The 20,911-nt window shown below is 37.0% G+C and overlaps 1 protein-coding gene across 2 annotated transcripts in view; it reads right to left on the reverse strand.

Annotated features, from left to right (window-relative positions):
* The window catches only part of ARFGEF1 (ARF guanine nucleotide exchange factor 1), a 104,342-nt gene that overhangs the window by 56,704 nt on the left and 26,727 nt on the right, over positions 1-20,911 (reverse strand). For both annotated transcript variants that reach the window (XR_012649819.1, XM_075023394.1), the window contains exons 2-4: positions 13,269-13,299; positions 8,856-9,012; positions 7,638-7,784 (exon numbers count right to left, since the gene is read on the reverse strand). Coding sequence is in view for 1 of the 2 variants with exons in the window: in XM_075023394.1 (XP_074879495.1) it covers positions 7,638-7,784; positions 8,856-9,012; positions 13,269-13,299 (335 nt within the window). In the remaining variant the exon portion in view is untranslated. The remainder of the gene's footprint in view (positions 1-7,637; positions 7,785-8,855; positions 9,013-13,268; positions 13,300-20,911) is intronic.

Here is a 20,911-nt window from a genome sequence, read left to right on the forward strand (position 1 = left end):
TGGACTAGATGATCTTTAAAGGTCCCTTCCAACCCAAACCATTCTACGATTCTGTTCTATGCTCCCTATATCAATGAGTGTGTCCCCAAAACCTATTTATATATTTAAGCCATTCACCACCTGTCTCTTCCCCTCTCCCCTTTGTTTTTAATACAAACACCTCCTACACTGGCCTACACATTTATCTTTCATTAAGTGTTATACTGTTCCACCTCTGCCTTACTGCTAGGAATTCCTGGGGGGGTGTGACACTTGCAGATACTAAGTTAAAACACACTGAACCCCATTAATTAGAGTTGTAGATCTCTTCTGATCAGGTAACATATCTCCATCCCCTGCACCACAGTACTCTCACACTCCAAAATTCACCCCCAAAGCTACTCATGTTAATTACAGCTCTGCTGACTTCTCTAACTCTTTCCTACATGTTTCAGGAGTGAATGTGATCACCCTGAAGGCAGGTAACTCCCAGTGATTAGATTCTGCACTCTCTGATCTTGCTGGAAAGGCTGCACACCTGTACGTATTTTAGTATCCTACTTTTGCAAGTTTTGTGCATCATAAAGTCCTGAAAGGCCAAAACAGAAAGCTCCCTTAATCTTTCACTAATAATTCTGTAACAGAATTAACCTTGGAGAACTTTGTCTATGCTAGTTTAAAAAAAATAAGATCAGTAACTCTTGAAAACAAGCCAAACAAGCAGAGCCCAGGCATAAACAGCTATTTTTTCCAAAGCACTACTGTTTGGGCCCAATACAGCGAGTACTTAGATTTAGTTAAGATTTCTTTCACCCATTTCCAAAAGATAACACTCACACACACACACACACTTACAACAAATCAGTTTAAGAACCTCCTACAATTTATCACTTGGAAGAGAAGGTCTCTTGCTGCCTAGCATTTAGGACACTAACGAAAAGGTGCAGGGGGGCAGGGGGATCAAGTCTCCATCTCTTTTCTTCTAGCTATGTCATTCATAAAGTTACTCCTTTGTGTCACTTTCTGTCTCCTTGTTAAATTCAGGTGATTAACAATTTGATATTTGGAAGTCCAATTTTAACTTCCATCTCCATTCAGTAAAGTCTTATGGGGGGGGGGGTGTCCAACTTTTAATAGTAGGAGACAATGCTTTTGTTTTAATTGGCTTAACAGCCTGAATTTTGTAAGTTTCTTCAGTATGCTTATTATGACTACTAGAGCTTGCTTCTTTACACATCACCTGATAAGGGAGTGTCTAGAGGAAGAAATATTTACACACACAGAGGGACATACCTCCTTAACAGATTAATCCAAATTCACTGAATAACTACATCTCCTATGCAGACTGAGAAATCAGTCTTTCCAGCAGGACATCTCCTTGCAGATATCTATTAAAGAGTTCAGCTTGGCTACAGAGGTCCTGACAGTCACTTCTTTGGGTTTCTTTCCTTCTCAGGCACTAGAGACAATGAACCCTAATGACCTCTATACATGTCTGTAAACTGATAAGCATTTTTAACTTTGATCTTTTGCTATTACCTTTCATATTCCTTCCAATTTAGAGCCAACCTCAGGCTATTAGTCATGCTTAGTTCATGTCTCAATGCCATTTCTTTTCCTCTACTATCACAATCTAGCAGAAATACAAGAATGAACATGAAACAGGAAGTATTTTACAATTACTTTCTGACAACATCCTTCCCTTTTGGCAGCTTCCATTTAGGGCTCAATTTGACAGCATGCCGTAAACAACATCACCTCATTCTGTATCATAAAAGAGAACATCATTACCACAACTGGCATGACAGCTAACCCTAAGAAACCACAGGTTACAATCAGGAGTGGCAGTCCTGCTCTTCTGAAACCCTTGTCAACTCGTATGTTAGAAGACTAATCGTTCCCTTCCTCACTTTATCGGTTTTCATCAGATTACCCCCCAACCCTACCCTGTGGCCAAACAGCTACTAGGTCCAATGCAAGGAGGAAGAGAGGGGAGACAGATGAGAAGACAACCACCTCAGCTACAGTCCCCAGTTAAGAAAGATTACACAAAATCTCAAACTGCTATGCAGCAATGCATGTCCTTGAGAGGTGGAACAACAAACGCTCTGCCTTCCTCCCAGCAATATGCTCTTACTGCTTATTTTGCAATAGGTCTGGGGCATGAAGCCACCTGTGCCACCTGTTTAATGGCAACCCATTAATACAATTAAAAACAAAACAGAACACCCCCCCCCCCCAGGTGCTTTTCTGGTGTTTACTTTTGGGGTTTTGTTTGTTTGTTTGTTTTAAAAGTGATTTTAGTTGATTCAGAGTATTAAATGCATGCCAGGACAAGGGATGAGGCAGGACAATGTCTGGGAGCAAAGCCTGGACAGGAAAATGCTTCTCCGCAGAGGTCAGAACAGCAAGCTACTGCAGTGGATCTACTGACTATGGAATCACAGCATTAGGTTGCTCTTTTCTATCACAGTACAGATTTGCTGCTCAAGGCTTTTTGCAGCTGAGTTCCCACTCCTTCTGGTCACACCTAGCTCATCTCTCTTCATCCAGTATCTTCAGTGTGAGCTCAGGAGAGATGATTTAAAAAAAAAAAAAAAGCCTACTTTACAATGCTCCTCCGCTTTGCTGTTCTTTAGCCACCTAAGGAAACCTTAGGAAAAACATTGTTGGCACTACCTCATTCTATTTCAGGTCCTTCCACAAAAGCTTTGTCACAAAGCCTGCAAAAATACCAACAGCCATCAAGCTTTCCTTGTCCTGAAACTACTGGCTATCATCCTAACTGTAAGATTGTTTCCTTAAGCTTTCCTTCCAGTCCTTCACACCTATTGTTCTGTATTTGAGAAAGACCCTATTGTTCTGTGCCTCTACCTAGTTACTATAAATAAAGCTTATTCATTTTTATAAACAACCATCAGACGGGGTTGGGAAAGGAGAATAATCTTCAGGATCATTTCTTGAGTTACAGATTATCATATCTTTGTATGACACTCATAGTATTTTTTCTTTTACCCTGAAGCATGATTGCCTGTTTAGTGAATTTCCTATTATGTAAAACGAGTGTATTAGAACAGTACAGGAAGTATCACGATTTGTGAGGCAAATGTAGTTTAAAAAGTAAACTAAATTAACATTAATTCTCTACTAAAAACATCCAGCTGTACCTGTAAACTCTTCATTCCTCTCACACTGAATATTCTGCAAGAACAGAATGGTTACGGTGAAAGAAAGTAACCACAACCAGGAGAACAATTTAGGAACACACAAGAGGCAGATGCACCTACATAGAGACTTGCTACATAGCCTAGTTTTCAATTTAGGGTCATTCTTTTCTTCCTCTCAGCAAACTCTGATGACCTTACCTTTGGAAGATTTATGACACAGTACAGCCATCATCTAATCAGCACAGGCTTACTTGGGGTAAAATACTCATAATTCAGTTACCCGGGAACTCTGGAGTACTTGAGACAGCACATAAAATGCAGTGGCCCTAACCCCTCTCTCTAGTGTATGGAACCACATAATTCTGTTTTCTTTGAGAAAGGCTATAGGGTTATTTTTAATAATAATTTTTTTTTAAAAGTCAACTTGAAGTCCGAACATTAACTTATCACGAAATAACATGTTACTATGGACTGACTTTTGGAAAAGTGCAAGAGACTTTAGTCCTTAAACCACAAAGCAAGAAATACATCAAATAACCTTCACAGATAAATAATTTTTCAATGAATGACACTAAAAAAATCATACAGAATGCAGTAATACAGTTCTCCAAGTGATGTTTTCTTTGTGAGCAAGTGGTAAGATTATCTCCTGCTTTTTACCATTTCCAAATTATTCAGTCATTTCTGTCATACATTTACTACAGCTTTAAAAGACCTACATCTACCTAACTTAGTTTACCAGCTTTGAAGACCTACGGAAATACACTGTAAGGGTATGAAAAAATAGAAAAAAATACAGTGTTTACTTCCAGCATGCTTTCACATCAAGACAGTGATTTAAATCGTGTCATATCCTAGATTCTACATCAGATTTCAGTAATAATGGATCATTAATTAACACTCAGTATTTGATTAAAACTAGCATTTTTTTCTATTTAAAATCAATTTCAAGAAAAAATAATCCATATTCACAAGTATGCGGTCAGTTACCAGCCCTGAAACACACTGAAGGATTATGACTGTGGAGATTGCAGGAAGAATAGAACTAAGTTCCAGCTTCTCCTGTAGAAGATAATATAAAGATTATAAATTATAAAAGAATATAAAGTTTTATTTAGTTTTATCACTGGAAAGTTAGGTGTTCAAAATGAACTAGAATCCAATATGGAATTAAATGGATACATATTTTGCAACACACAAGTATTTCATGTCCAACTCTGAAAACATAATCCTTCTCTAAAAAATAAAATTGCTAACTGACAGGGCAGCATTTTCAGGTTAAGTAACCAGTCCTAGCCATTAACTTAAGATGAAAGCCTCAAAATACAAAGATTCAGAAATAAAACCTCCTGCATCATTATTTTGATTCTCAAATCTTTCCATAATCCACAGCTCCTTTTAATCTCAGCAGGAGGAATTACACTTTCTACAATCTTTTTATAGAAAAAACTAACCACACTACTGCATGATACTGTAGATTATTAAGTTACTTAAGATAGCATTCCACACTACTGAAACAAAACTGGATATGGAATGGAAGAAGTTTTTTCTAAGGGTCTTCCCAATTTGGAATCCGTTTTAACACAAATTCTGTTAAAATTCTGTCAAACCTATCACCATTCTTCTTATGCCTCAAAATTAGTTAGCTTTTACAGTCTTCCCATTCTGTAATCCAACAATGAGTTGTCCTCTATTTTTAGTTAGTTTCAAAAGGCAACTTGTGCAAGCAATGTTTGATTCAACTTTTCTTCCTCCACAGACACTGGTAATACTGACAGCGTGACTTGTTGTAAAAAGACATATACAGGAGTTGACCTTATGAACAGTCATTACACATGAAGACTCAGAAAGCGGTCACTAAGATAACATTCAACTTTCCAAACTACAGCTATCAAGCACACACAAAAATTTTTCTTTGCCAAACACAAGCAAGTTAAGCTGTAAAAGTATCTAGATAATAACAAATATTTACTACACAGCAGACCAAGGAAAAAAAACACAGATGAGGAAAACCAGTTCCTCTCATGTCCCATTCTTCTTTCTCATCCCTATTCTTTCTTTATAGATTTAAAAAAAAATTTAATACCATTTTTGTCATAATTGTAGTTCTTCAGGAACAAAAAGGCCAGACAGAAACGTAAACAGAACTTCAGCTAAAACCTCTGCAGGTGTCAGCAGTAAGTTTGCACACACACACACACACACACACACACACAAATGCCATAGTAGCCCTAGCAGAGCAAGCCTCAAGGCAAAAAGGTTCAATCAAGGGAGGCCGTTTCAAACATAATTTGAACAAACAATTTTCACTGACAGCAGTAGCCTAATTACTTGCTTTTTTCTGCCCCAGCAATCCCCACCATAACAACTGAAGAAGAATTTGCATGGCTTCCCAGCAAAATTACACCAAATCAAACTAACCTACAAGAGGAAGGAAGGAAAAGGCCAATTTCCCAGTCTGGTTCATCAGAGTCTGCAGATAAAGAACGAGGGGATTACAGAGATGAGAACATGCAAGCAAAAATAGGGGCAGAAAAGTTAAACTGGCCGCCGTCAGAACTACCACCAGACACACCTCTAAGCTTGAATACCTAGAGACAAATTACACTCCTCAGTCTCAGTAAGATTATTTCCTTGGTAGTCAGCAAAAAGATATTTTCAGAACACCCAAGTGGTTCCATTTGTTGGGAACCCGCTTAATATGACTCCACAACTGGAAAGCCATCTCTAACTAGCAACCAGCACCACGTACGAACTCTTACCCTATGCCGGCTCCCAGATCTTAGACTGAGGGCAACATGCTATGTAAGGGCCTTCCATTCAGCATGCAGAACCGAGATAACCCTCCAGGGAGGAAGGTGCCTGAATGATCAAGGTTCTCAGACTTTGCCATGGTGTTGGTGATGCACTTGCCCTGCAGGAACACTGCTCATGTTGTGAAAAATAGCCCGGGAGTGCCAGCACAGAAAGCAGGAGACCCAGGTCCCCTGCCTTCTATTTCCCTGATGGAATTAAAATTCTTCAGACAACATACTAATCACCAGGACCACAGAAGAGTCTGCAAAGACACATGATCCAGCCTTCAAATCATACTGGAGAAGCGGGGTCCACACTCAGCCCAGAACTGAAGAATTATGAAGCCGAAGAGAATACAACTAACTTAGCAGTTTCATTATTCCCCCAAAGGAAGTAAAAACTTCTGGTCATTGCTAAGATTGCTTCTAATTGTGATGCTTTTTATACTGTCCAGTGTACTGGACAAACATGGAGTCAAAGCCACTGTCCCAGACATTCCAACATGGCAATCAGCTAAGTCTAAACAGTCAAAAAGTTAGGGCACTAAATGAATTTACACACTTAATGCATTTTACAATTGTTGAATAATTTCCTATTTTCTTGGACAGAAGGAATATAAGCTCACAGATAACCCCCTTCAGGCAGGGCGGACTGGAATAAGAAAGCATCTAGAGAGAAGGTATTACAGTGAGAGGGAGATACAATGGTTTCAGCCACTGAAAGTTTAAATCAACAAAAACCTCCCTTTGTAAGATGAAAAATGTCTTAAATGCTTGGGGAAAACAATGCAGCAAATCTAGACAACAGCAGTATAAACCAACATATGTAACCACTATCTGCTGGAGAAGTAGAGTGTCAAGAAAAAGGAAGATTTGAGCTATGAAAAGGAGTAGGAGAACAAGCTACATTTTTTGCAGTAAAACAAGTAAATACAATCTGCAAGAAATGTCAACACCTCAGGATACATATAGACAAGAATACAAGGTAACAAACACTCCATTCCTCATAATTAATTGTATTCTTCACTACTGCTCATCATCACAAACATTGAGACTACTGTTACAGGAGTAGGGTATGCTATTTCCAGTAGGTGGCTAACTTGTATTAGTTAGCATAGTAATTTTCCTAATAAATACCCATAATTAATGGGTGCAATCAGAAAACAGCTAAGGTTCCCCAGAAACACTTATTTGTAAAAACTCCACATGTAACATTTATACAAGCTATGGAGAGAAAACCTAGACCTCCTTCAAGCAAAAGTCTATGACACAGCAGCACAAAGCTACCATGGTAACGCCTGACTGCCAGGTCTAATTGCATTTCATAGAACAATTCCAAAATGGATTTCAAAATCTGCTGCTTAATTACCATCTCCCCCACTGGGAGTTCAGGATTATTTGATAGTAATTCCTCACAATTAGAGAGCTCCACAGGTCTGCTGTGAATGAAATTTCACCCAGTGGTCTGTGCACAAGACTTCAGGTCACGACCATGAATTCACCCAAAATGCAATGGGAGAGAGTAGGGAAAGGAGCGTAAGATAGGGAGTTTCCATCTCAAACAACCAGGATCAAGAAAAAAATATTTTAAGTTACCATTACATTTACAAATTAAATGCTTCTGCTTTTGAAATCTGAGGCCACATTGTCTTCCTGCTGTCACCACTATAAATACTGGAAGTATTAATCATATTACCTTTATTATTTGTAGTTGAACCCCTTCGTCTGTTTGAGGGCCTTGAAAACAGCCACATATTGTCTCAATAATTCTATCAATTAATTTTTTGCCTGGAGCTGTACTGTCTGGAGCATTCCCTGTCAAGTGCCCATATGCTATAAGTTTCTGGAGAGAAGAAAAAAACCCACATAAATAAGAGCTTAAAAAATAAGTCAGCTTTTCATTATAATAAATAAATTCACTTGATAGCTCTAACTTGCACAGAATAATTAAAACAGTACATTTTACCCCAAGTCTCATAAAACATCAAGGATTTTTTTTAAATGTCCTCCAGATTTATTCAATTTTCACTCAGCAACTACAATACAAGGTTTGTCAGCAAGCTTAACATTAAAGCTTTTGTTCATCAGTTAACAATGTTCTAAAACAAACAGGATTCTAAAAACTAACTCACATCACACAAGTCTTCATATGTAGTCAGCACACAGATGTTTTTAATACCAGATAAACCAGCTGCAAAGGCTTTCTATTTAAGCTACTAGCTAGTGTTGTATTATCCCTTTCTCTCCCTAGGTCTTCAATACTTTGAAATGGAATTTATTACAAAATTAACAAAATCCTCTTCTGAACACTTCAGGCATGAGAGTATTTGTAAATCTCCATGGCCCACCTACTTAAAAATACACAGAGTAGCAAGGCATCGTAGTGCAACAGCATGCCAGACATGCATGTGCGTGTGAATATAAATATATTAATTGAGTTCACTGTTGGGCTACTCAGGAGAAGTGAATGCCTAATTCCAATGCTGTAGAATTTGTTCTGAAAACATTACAGGAACCTCTGAGTTTTGAGAGACTAAGACATCTCAAATTGAATAAATTTTACTGCAATTATAAATAGTGTAAAATCAATTTAATAATGCTATACCTGCTGTGTTAGTTCAACACATACATATACACACAAAAATAGGTAGTTTTATACTAAGGTAATAAAACTGATCCAAATGTGTAACTGCAGTAATACATATATACATAAACACATACATGCACTACATAATACATAAGACATACATTCACCTTTTGTGAATATATTGAGAAATATATTCAATTTGGTTGTGTGTGCAATAAAGTAAAATAATAGAAAAACAATGACATTATTTGTTACATACAACTGTACTTCCCCTCCAAACCAACAGAATTTTATAGCTGACAGTTAAAAGCTCATCTTCATACAGACCTGTAAACAATCTAGAGATGTACTGACAATCCTAGGGCACTTCGACTGGCATGCCAATTCAAACGGTAGGAAGTATTTGTCCGCTTCAATGAAGCTTGTCTTTGATTTCACAGGTGGAAGAGTGCTTGAACCAGGCTTTGCTTCTCCATGAGGGGGACTAAACAGAACGATTGTATTAGAATGCTGTAAGTGATCACACAAATAGTTCTCACCACCACAATGTTTATGAATGAAATAAAATATTAAGAAAATTAACAGGGTAACATAGAGTAACTTCTGTGAAGTTAACACAACAGTAATATGGTTGTATAAATATTCTTAACAGCTTTTATACTTCATCTGTCTCCTTTATGGATCAGGCAAATTGACCCATTTGCACACTAAGTGGATATTCAGTGGTCCCTGCTGGTTTGAAGGCATAAAGACTTGTTTCCTCTGAAAATAGGAAAAGACTCCCCTTACTTGGTTTGTGAGGGCAGAGAGGAAGAAGGGAAATCTATTCGGTATCATTTCCACATTAAATGATAACTCTGAGAGAAGTCTAGTCTGTTACTACCGGAACAGATAAAAATACAACTTAGCAAATATTTTAATGACCCCAAAAGTTAAGAACTACTCAACTACTGTATTATGATATGAGTTTCGTTCAGTACTTCAGAGAAAGTACATCTATTTTGGAAATAAATCACATCCAAACTTCAATCCTGGACACACCCAGGGGAAAAAAACAAACCAAACAGCTAACCACCAATGAAAAAAAACCCCAAACTTTGCTCTGTCTGTGCTTCAGATGACACCACAGAATTTAAGAGTTCAGTGGTTACCATTGCATCTCACTTGGGCAATATATCTGAAATGACTAACTACAAAATTTGAGAAAATTATTAGTGGTTGAAGTCTTATTGCTTACAGCACCTTTAGAAAGGGCATGCTCATTAATACTTAGCTAAAAAGGACAATTAAGAATGGGTAATTTTTCACTGATTTGTGTGCATCAATGCAGTTTGCCTTTGACTCAAAGCAAGACGTTAGGATTTTTCATTTCACAGAATAGCTCATCACCATTATATAAAGCATTCCTGACCTTTTTCTGTGCACACATAGGTATCTTTACATAAAGGGTAAACTACACTGTCTTAGACAGACTTGTTAAGTGCTATAAAAAAAAAAAAAGAGCATAACTGCATATTGTGTAGTGAAGGATTACAAAATTCTTGCAGTTATTCAAATAGATCTTCACAGAACAACTGATTTCAAATCCAGGTCCTGTGCATTTGTCACAAATTAAATCAGATGCTTTAAGGAATGCAGATGGTAGAAAATACACAGTTTTCATATTGCTGAAGTAGAAGAATGAACCGCTAAGAGTTTATTATAAACTCATAGAATGAACGCAGTCCCATGCATCATGGAGAGAGCCTTACACTAACCAATATGATAAATTATTAATTTCAGCTTTTCAAGGAACAAGCTGGATTGCCCTTGAGAAGATGTTTGGTACCACATTCAAATAGTCCTCCTTGTTTAGGCTGCTTGTAAAGGGCACCTAAATTCTAAGTCTTAATAATGAATAATTAGTGTTAAGATGCTACTTTCTACTAAATAACTTCTCTTTTGAAGGTTTAGGTATTTTTACCTACATATTTTTTTTCCTGAAGAAGAACAGACATCTGTTTTTCTGTTGGATGCATAACTTTATTTACTGCCCAATGCTGTTTTGCTGGAAACAGCTCTTTTGGATGAAACCCAAATCAGGTAAGTTGCAGAGGAAATACATGATTCTTCTACGTTCTTAAAACTCTCTGAAATTCCTGTAAAAGCTTTTCTCTGAGGAATGGAAGGGTGGTATCTCTTGCTCATGTCTTATAAGACTGTTCTTCTTCTAGTGATTATGTCTACTGAAACCATTAATATTAGGTTAAAAGAGCACTTCAAAAATAAAACCAGAATTTTTCAGAAACAAGGAGCAGGCCATGATGTCATCCTGAAAATGAAGAAACCATGCCACAGCAAGCTACTGCAGAAGCCTGAAGCTTCTCTTAATTGAAAGCTATTAAAAACCACCCAAAATAATAAGTATGGATGATGCTGCTCCATTTGTCTCTGGAAAGATAACTCAATAAGCCCATCACCTTGCTGATTAAGGAAGGGAAGGGGATAGCAGGGAGAGGGGAGAAGAGAAAACCAAAAGGTCTTTTCTTCTTAAAGTCAGCAAAGAAACCACTTCAGCTGGTTTTTTTCTAGCAGACTGTCAAACCAGAAGCTGTCCCCAACAAAACTTTCTTCCACCAAGGGATCTACCAAGCATGAGAATTATGAAATATTACATATCAGCCATAGAAACAGGCTATGGTATGTATCAAACAATGACTTTTAAAAATTATTTTGACAGCATTTGCTGTGTAATGGTTACATAAATTGGCCTGTCCTTTTCTATTCCATTCCCCTCCGCCCCACTACCAAACACCAGTTCTGTTTAAAAAACAAACAAACAACAAAACAGAAGAAGCCATTTTCCATGTAGAATTTCTGGGAGGTGGAAATGATCTGTTTTTCAATGCACTCCAGGTTAACTGTGAGATCAGTTTCCTTGAACAGGAACTGGAAAAATTTAAAGAATTATCATCAGAAATCCCCTGTTAGGGTATTCAAATCTCAATTACAGAAATAAGCTGAAAATAATTTGAGACACTAAGGAGTTTCTCTATTCTAAGGCCTAGAAAAACCCCCAGTATTTTCTACTGCATCTAAAAAATCTGACTCTACAGTAAGAATAGGGAAATCTATTCACAGTTTCCAAGTCCAGCAATGCCTTCATAGCAGCAAGGCTACTGTCAAAATAAAGATAGCCATGAAGAAATCAAAATCTATTTAGAAAATGTATGTAGGCAGGTAAGACATACATATTATACCCCCCCAAAATCACAACTTCAGATATTAATAGGACAGAATTTAAGCACCCAAAGTTCAGAAATGGCTGAACCATACTTGTATAAATCATTATAATGCAGTGCTCTCATTAGTTTTAGCATGGTATTTAACTACAGGATCCGATACTACTTTTCCTTATTCAGTGCCCAGAACAAATATCTCTCACAGAATATTTAATGTTAAGCACTTTTAATCATGATTCACAATGTGGACTTCTGCTTTATTTATACTACTCTACGTAAAACCTATTATAAAACCACATTACTACTTTCTGTCTGAGACTGTCCTGTAGTGCTTGGTGCAACATCTTCTGAACACTACACAAATATTAAAGTTATTTTTACAACTTTATTATGAGTTGATGGTATTCAATTTATTTTGCTGGTGGAAACTGAAGCACAGTGACTCGAGTCAGATGCATTCACTAACTTTTACGTGCCCAATTTGATAAACTGCGAGACTAAATTCTTCAGCATATTTGATACTAAATTCCTTCACATCTTCTGAAACAAAGTTTCCACTGGCTTCCTTTCCAGCTAGAAGTGTTTACATTTTCCAAACCAAAACTTGTAGATTTCAGCTCAAATACGCAGGAGACAAAGGAGAAATCATTAGCAGCCAATTTTGACAGCTGTGGTTTAAATGATTTGCCTAAACCAGAAATTCAATTACAGGGCAGAACGCAAGTCCCCAAGCAGCACTCATCTGCTTAAGCCCTAAGAACACTTTCATCATCAGTTTCACCTACTGATCCGATTCCTTGAACAAGTGGTATAAACAGTCTTCATCACAAATCCTCGACTCGTGGTTAGCAACATACACTGAATGAGGAAGAAGATCCTGTGGAACATGTCATTAAATACTAATAATAGATTCCACAGTTTACCAATACTTAAAAATGTATTTGTTGATAGTGGAAGAGTGCTGAACGTCAATCTTGGCTTCTACCTTCACTTGTAGAGGGACTGCCTCTAGAAATCTACACCTATTCCCTAACAAGGTCCTTTCCAGATGCTATCTTTTCAAATTACACTAGTTTTTTTCTACCTGTTCCCGCTTCCTCACCCCAACCTTTTCCCCTTACTCACTCACAGTTCAAGTCTTTTATTTGCATGCCAGGCTCTTCCCACTCCTCTGAACCCACTTCAAGAGCCTTTTAAGCCCAGGCCCCGCCACCGATACTTTCTTTCTGTGCGACCCACAAAGACCTTTTCTAACCTTGATCCCCATTCCCACCTTCCCTGGCCAGACAATATCAGCCTGCTCCCTCCAAGCTATCTTCTGTCTCTACTCCCAGGCCCTGTCCCTTGTACCATTAGCAGCCAGTCACAGAAGCACATTTCCAGATACCACCACCCTTACAAAATATATTGAAAATGCTTTTCAGAGAGAGACCGTACTCCCAATACAGAATAAGCATGGTATACATTTTAAGTATACAGTTAAAAGCACTATCACTCAATATGATGAACTATCACATACCTTTGCTTTTCTGTTTCAGCCTTTATTTCCTCTGTAAAATGAAACAAAGGCATAGTTATGGAAATGGTTTCATAACCACAAATATAAAATTAAATAACTGAGAGTGTTTGGAAAGCAAAACTATTAGACAAATATTTGAAATCAGGATTAGTTTAAAACAGAAAATACATGTTTATAAGCAGTTTCATAAGAGCTTCTACTCTTCACCTGCAGTGTTTGCAAACTATCAAAATTACTTTACAAATCTATATTCAAAACTTAAATTTGCATCCCGTCATGCCAGCTAAACACCACATCCCAAGAATGTTTCTGCCAAGCCATTGGCAAGCTCTTTTCACAGCTCATGGATATAGAAATAATGAGGAAAACACATCTATCAATAAAGGACATACTGCTTATTAAATGTGGATTATACAGAAAACCAATAAAGAAACCACCATTGCTGATTCTTACATGAAACCTTGATGACTAATAATTATATCTGGTTTTAAACAGTGTTAGTCACCACAGTAATGACTAGAGGGGAGGAAGAAAAAGTCTGTAGTGCCTCTATTTCATACTACTTTAAAATATATTAAAACAGAAGGACTAATAGTTTAATGCTGTTGACAAGACATTCTAAGTAATTTTTTACAATACATTTTAAAAGTAATTTTTAATTACTGAAACTAATTTTATGAAACATCTTCAATCTCAAGAGTACTTTTCTCTGTATTCTCTAGTTATTTAGCACACTTAAATCATAGGAAATTCCATAAAGACTAAAGATTTCCAGTGTTGTCAGAATACATTCTTGAAATAAAATGTACAGGATCAAGTATGAATATATATATTTGTATGTTTTAAGAAATCATCTCAGGAAATCCATTCTAACGTCAAGTCCTGCTCAAACATGCAAAACCACTGTCAACTAAAACCAACGCTTTACTTTGATTTTTGTGTATAAGCTTTAAACTAGTGGCAAGGATTGATTGTGACAAAAAAAAGAATTTAGTATTTCTAACCAAGCACTAAGCTCCCATACAGCAAAAGCACACTTCATCTGTTTCCTATCCTTCATTTACCATTTCACAGAATCATACTGATTCATTTACATAACACAGGTTCCTAAGTTTGGTATTTTATCACAAATCAGTGGTATCAAATATGTTTACTAATTGACTTGCTCAACATCAAGAAGAGTGAACATAAGAAGTGCACGTCAACCTAAAATCTCTTATTTCTGATATGACTGATGCTCCTGTTTACCTCCAGTAAAACCCAGAGGTTAGCAGGTCAGCGGTTCATCCAAGAAACAGCTAGCCCAGAAGTGGTTCAAATCTGTGTTACCCAGGACTAGACAAAACATGAAAATAATTCCGTATACCAGATAGTCAATATTCCTCAATAAGTAACAATAACAACAACAACAGCAAGTCTTATAGTTAGCAATGTTTCAGCAAAATATGCCTTCCTACCAGGTTATGACACTTGACACATTTACTCGCTTGAAGACAAATACCTGACCAACAGAAGAAGAAACTCTCTTCCTCCCTTCCACCATCTTCACACCTTTCATTATTTTACCTCCCACCTTAGCATTCACATCCAGGAACTCTCCTCTCCGAGATGCTCTGAAGTCTATCCAACAAACAACATTATCAACCAACAGATACAACTGCCAAATGGCTTCCAAGTTCAAGGTTTCCAACTAAAGCAACAAAACTGAGCAGATTCTCACCCAGTACACAACTATTCTGAACACAGAATGAAACACAGTAGACTACAGAAAGTAAGGTAATCCTAATGCTCTGCTCAGATAGCAATCCCATTAATAACGGCAATTAACAAATTTTGCCTGCAAAATGACACAAGATGTTAAAAGTAGTGTCGTTAAAAAGGTGGGGGGCAGACACCCAACATGGAAGTAGAAGTCATGTCTTACTGAACTTGAATTAGTTTGAGTGACTAAAACTACTTTAAATCCTCTTTTTTAATATATTAAGTTCTTGTTTAAAATGATTAACATACAAATTGTAGAAACCACTTAGTTATAAAATTAACTTAAGCCATGTTAACAAACATTTCTACTGTTTTATATTTAAATTGTAATTCAAGATTATAACCCATTTTATGGTATTTAATATAAAGAAAGATGATATTCCAATTCAAGATAAAGCAATCAATGTCAACTTATAACACAAATTTCAGTTTACAATTTTATCAGATTTTAGTAAACTAATGTGTTTGTTTCAGCTTATTTAACAGTTTTACTTGAGATCACTTAGGTGCAAGAGTCAACTACTCTATTGACAACACAAAGATTTGTGCATTTACAAGTTATTTTGTACTTCGGCTAGGGGAAAAAAACACCAAACCAACAAACAACTCTAGAAAAAGAATTATTTCAGACTACTGCTATAAATAAAACAGAATGCAAAGCTCCACTTCACGTCCAATTCTGGTTGCCGTTCTCAGCCTCCTCCATGTCACTGGAACACTATGCCCCTGAGGCTAACTACTCCTCCCTAGGGAAGGTGCAAATTATAGTGGAACTTGTTCATTGTTCAGAATAGAAACAGTTGTGAGTATTGAATTAGTGTGAAAATTGCTTAAGGAAGTACAAGCAAGCCAGTTCTCAGCTCCCCACTCTCCCCATCTCCCCAAGAACAACAGTATTTTTCCAGTAAAAGACAGCATATGTCCTAAGCACAAATATTCTTCCAGCACTGCCTAAAGCAGATGTGACAGTAGGTGAGTGTTCAGACAGTCTAGTTGTCCTGGTTTCAGCTGGGATAGAGTTAATTGTCTTCCTAGTAGCTGCTACAGTGCTTACTGTGTGGTGCTTAGCTGCTGGCTGGGGTTAAACCACGACACTAGTCAACTTTACAGGTTCCAAAACAGTGGTTAAACTGTACGCTTAAGCAAATTTCTTGAGCTGAAAGCACTGCATGAACAAAGACAGTCCCTGGCAAACAGACAAACATAAAATAACATTCAGGAAAAGAAAGACCAGAAACAGCGGTTCTGCTTTGCACTAACTCATTTTATTCCTGAACTAAAAGAATGTATCAAACCCAGCTAGCTGTCATCTTGATGTTACGTCAGATTATCTCTGAAACCATTCTCTGCTTTGTAAACTAAAACAGTACTTGCAAAGGTTACCAAAATAATACAAAAATCCAACCAGAGCTGCCTAGAGCCCTCATTGCGCTGCTGATATTTTAACAAATTATCACTGTTCTTTCTTAAAATACTACAAGAGATTGTCTTCAGAACAGGTCACAATTCATATCAGAAAATATAAATTTTTCTAATTGAAGGAAGTATACTACAATTACAAGGAAAAAGCTTATGCAAGTGTCAATCTAATTAAATGTTCCTACCATTTTGAGCAGCACTGCATCAGCCCATTAATGTGCAAGTACAGATTTTATAACCTTTGTTAAATAAAAGGAAAGGTTCTTATAGTGGCCAACATCAATTATTTTAGAAGACTAAAATATTTTAAATGGCAGATAAGCACATGATATGATACTATTACTATGAATGAAGTAGACAGCAGACTTAAACTTTACTTTTCCCCTTGAGAACAGAGAAAGCCTAATTTCCTTCACTGTCTGATTGCTCCCTCTGCTCTCCACGCCAAAACACAAGTTAATCACAGTACAATTTCATGGTCATGTAACAACCACATCCAGTAGTAAGCATACAAAAATTCAAGAAGTATTATCAGCAGAAAAAGAGATTACAATAAAGGTAACTAACAATTTTCATGCTAAATAAATAATCTGTTAAAGACAGATGAACCAGAACACTGACTGATACATTCTTTTAAAGAGGAAACAGTAATCCCTGTAAAACTAAAGATTAGCTAGAAAAGGAAAATGAATTCAAGCTTGAAAACATAGGCTGCTTCCTTGTTTTGCTCTCCCTCTCTCCAAAACACACAACCAAAAACACAAAGGAGAGGATCCAAGAGCTGGAAAAGTTTATTATCTCACCATCACCATTCATTTTGTGAAGGAAGAGTAAGAGAGGTTGTAAGATGCTGTAACAGGGGAAGAGGACTGTAGAAAAGGACTACAGCTTCCAGAGTCTTCCTCTGTATTACCTGTGATGTAAACACAGAACTACTACGGAAAATAGATCAGATTATTCTACAGCACTGCAAGGATGATGTGTCCTAAAATGGAATTAATTGGGGTATATTTAGTATTCTTAAATAAAGTGCAGCAGAAATAACAAAATAAATCCCTCCTGAACTCTCACATTCACACACAGCTCCAGAAGACCTCTTTATAGAACTCTATTACAGAATTGATGGAAATATATGTGGCTTTTGCACAGAGAAGATACAGCTGATCAAAGACATGCATTATTTTGCAGTTTTACAATGGTATGCATCAACCGCTTCACAAAGCAGGCAAAATGAGTCATGTACACTAGTTTCAACATAATTTTCCATTTCATCTGCACTTGTACAGACCATCATCATTTCAAAGAAGTCTCTGAAAAGGTCTAAGACCTTTGTTATACAGGTATACTGGTTTTGGCCGGGATAGAGTTAATTTTCTTCATGGTAGCTGTGTTTTAGATTTGTGCTGAAAACAGCGTTGATAACACAGGGATGTTTTCGCTATTGCTGAACAGTGCTCACACAGCATCAAAGCCTTTTCTGCTTCTCACACTGCCTGGACAGTGAGCAGGCTGGGAGTGGACAAGAAGCTGGGAGGGGACACAGCCAGGACAGCCAACCCCAACTGACCAAAGGCATATCCCATACCATATGATGTTGTGCTCAGCAATAAAAACTTGGGGGGATCGAAGTTTGCCTGCTGTTGCCTGGGGACTGGCTGGGCATCGGTCACCTGGTGGTGACCTATTGCTTTTTTTCGCATCACTCATTTTTCTCGGTTTTGTTTTTCTTTGTTGTCCCTCCCCCCCCGCTTTTTTTTTTCTTATTAATTTGTCTTTACCTCAACCCAAAGTTTTCGCACTTTTACCCTTCCAATTCTCTCCTCGATACGAGCCAGTGAGTGGCTGTGTGAGTCTTAGCTGCTGGCTGGAGGAAAACCACCACAACAGGCATCCGTAATTCCATTCTCACCTCTCCAACTTTAATTCACTATTTCAGCATGTCATTTGAACATTCTTCCTTACCCTCTTCAGACTGCTCATGGTTTCTAGTATGAAAAAAGCAAACTAGGTTCCAGTTTTCTTTTCCCCCCTTTAACACCTTATAACCAGCTAATCTCATTTGTAACTTATAAAGTTAACAAATCTCTCTGTAATGATAGCGGATAACACCTAATCAGCAAGGTCAAAATGGGCCAAGTAGGTCAAGCAGGTGCTGTGGGCAATACTGTCTTAACTGGTCTATAATGCTGATCAAACTGCAACTTAGAACTAATTCAGTGTTTACCCCGCTAATCTGATTCAAAGAATGATTTAAACCCTAACTACACTGAAGGGTATCTCTAATTCCCTTTTGAAATTTGTTTATGACTTGATTATTCCTTTGGATCCTATGCCAATATCCCCTACATCTGAAATAGACTCCTCTAGGTTATCTTTAGGTAGCATTTCCATCTGCTTACCTAAATATGAATATCATGTAACATATAAATATTCTACAGTTATACTTTGTCAGAAGTCAAGGATAACATTCTCACCAGGTAAGAGATAACGAAATGGTTACCTTCAGGAATGGTACACAGAGCTAAGTTCTACGCTTTCAGCTCAACATCAAGTTGTACGTTAGACTACAGGGAAAAGAATTCTTTCGGAACTTGCTATTGGGAAAGGGCAAACTATTTACCATAAAATGGAAAAATACAAGTTCATTACAAAGTATGATGCTAGGAGAAACCCATACACTTAAAAGCATTTAACACGTATCTCACAGTATATTTTTCCATTCTTGCATCAGAATTGTATTCAAAAACAAAAGCGTATTATGTTTCCACGATACTGTATTCCAAACAACTGCCACTGCCTGTGAGAGAAGCACACACACAAGTCTCAATTCTACAAGGATCTGCACATCTAAAAATTAATATTCAGTGTAAACATCAGAATTAAAGTTTATTTACCTAACTGAAATTAAATCTATTGGAACAGAAAACATCCTGATTTTCCCTGGGGGGAAAAAAAAAAAAACCACTTATAAAAATTACATCCAAAATGTATACTGTTCCTCTGCTCACTGGGGGAGAGGCAGAAGAAGCTACTCTTCTACTTAGTATTGAAAATAATTGGATTTTCCAACTCTTCTTAATGCCAAAAATATATGCAGATTACTAAAAATCATAATGATATTACAACAACAAAAAAAAGGGTATTAAATATATAATGAATTTGGGACAGTAAGCAGTGGCATTTTAAAGAATTGTAACCATCCTGGGTAATCAGAAGGCAGAAACAGCCAAAGCAGTGCAGGCTGAAATGCTCTAAGGAAACATGTCAATGTTTGGAGCTCACATTACTTACACCATAGAAGACTACTGTGAGGAGGAAGCAACTTGAATTCAATTATTTCAAGTCAAAGCAGGTGGATGAGATCCAAGGAACATGCAGTGAAGAAGAATTTAAATTATATTGATATGTATATTTTAAAAAAAAAAGTTAAATCCTATTAGAACATTAAAGGCTTTGCTTGAATTGACTTGGCTTGCTTCCTTGCATCCAAGTATTCTAGTGACTGTCTCCAATATCGTACAAAATATTGTGGCAACCAAGGGATTAAAAAATCCCAAATTTTTCACCATTAACTACACTGAAACAGTCCTTCTCCCTGTCAAGGTATATGGAAACCCTCAAAGACCTAGCAATCTAAAGGTACTTGTCAATTTAAAACTGTAAGATAAAGTTAGCTGTACTGTAAGTAATATAAAACTAGAAATTCAGTATTTATTTGAAGAAAACTTTAATTAAGTATATTCCCAACTGTGTAATAAGATTATTACATATATGGTGATAGTTTAATTAAAAAAAAATTTACGAAGTTTGAACTCACAGTAGTAAAGCCATATAAACGTGATGGGACTAAAAAACATCCCCAAAACAATCTCTCCCTCAATGAGATAAAATTCCAAGCAGATCATGCTGAGTAAGTTTCACCCCAAAAGGGGTTATTAGAATATATTTCTAAATAAATATCCAAAACTTGTTTCTTTTCTTGATATCTGCTATCCGTTAGTTTCAAGTAGTGTCAAAAAAGAAAAAGTCTCTTGCCTATTCAGCTAAAGTAAGGAAGTATTAACGCCTGAAATCTAATAACGGACTTCAGATAAAAACTAAAATAATTAGGTCTAAGGAGTACAAACAATAGAACTGGAGAAACACAGCCATTTTCAACTCAGGTCCATTACATTCACTCCAATGATAATCCAGAGATGTTCCTAACATCTAAACCCCTTACAGGTCTTCCACAAAGCTGAGGATTTGCTGAGAGACAAAGAGTGTCAAGCACACAACACTGCATAGAAATTTTCTCCACGCTTCCAGCTGACCACTCTTCTTGCTCTCATGGAGCCTCTGCCTCCCTACTTCTAAACTCTGAACTACTCCAGTTTCAATATATTTTCTAGTGCTGAACATGTATGGAGAACAATAACTAGCAAACTCAGATTACAGTATTTCCCTCTCCCACTTCTTTTTTA

This window comes from Buteo buteo, chromosome 3, assembly GCF_964188355.1.
Source record: "Buteo buteo chromosome 3, bButBut1.hap1.1, whole genome shotgun sequence".
NCBI lineage: Eukaryota > Metazoa > Chordata > Aves > Accipitriformes > Accipitridae > Buteo > Buteo buteo.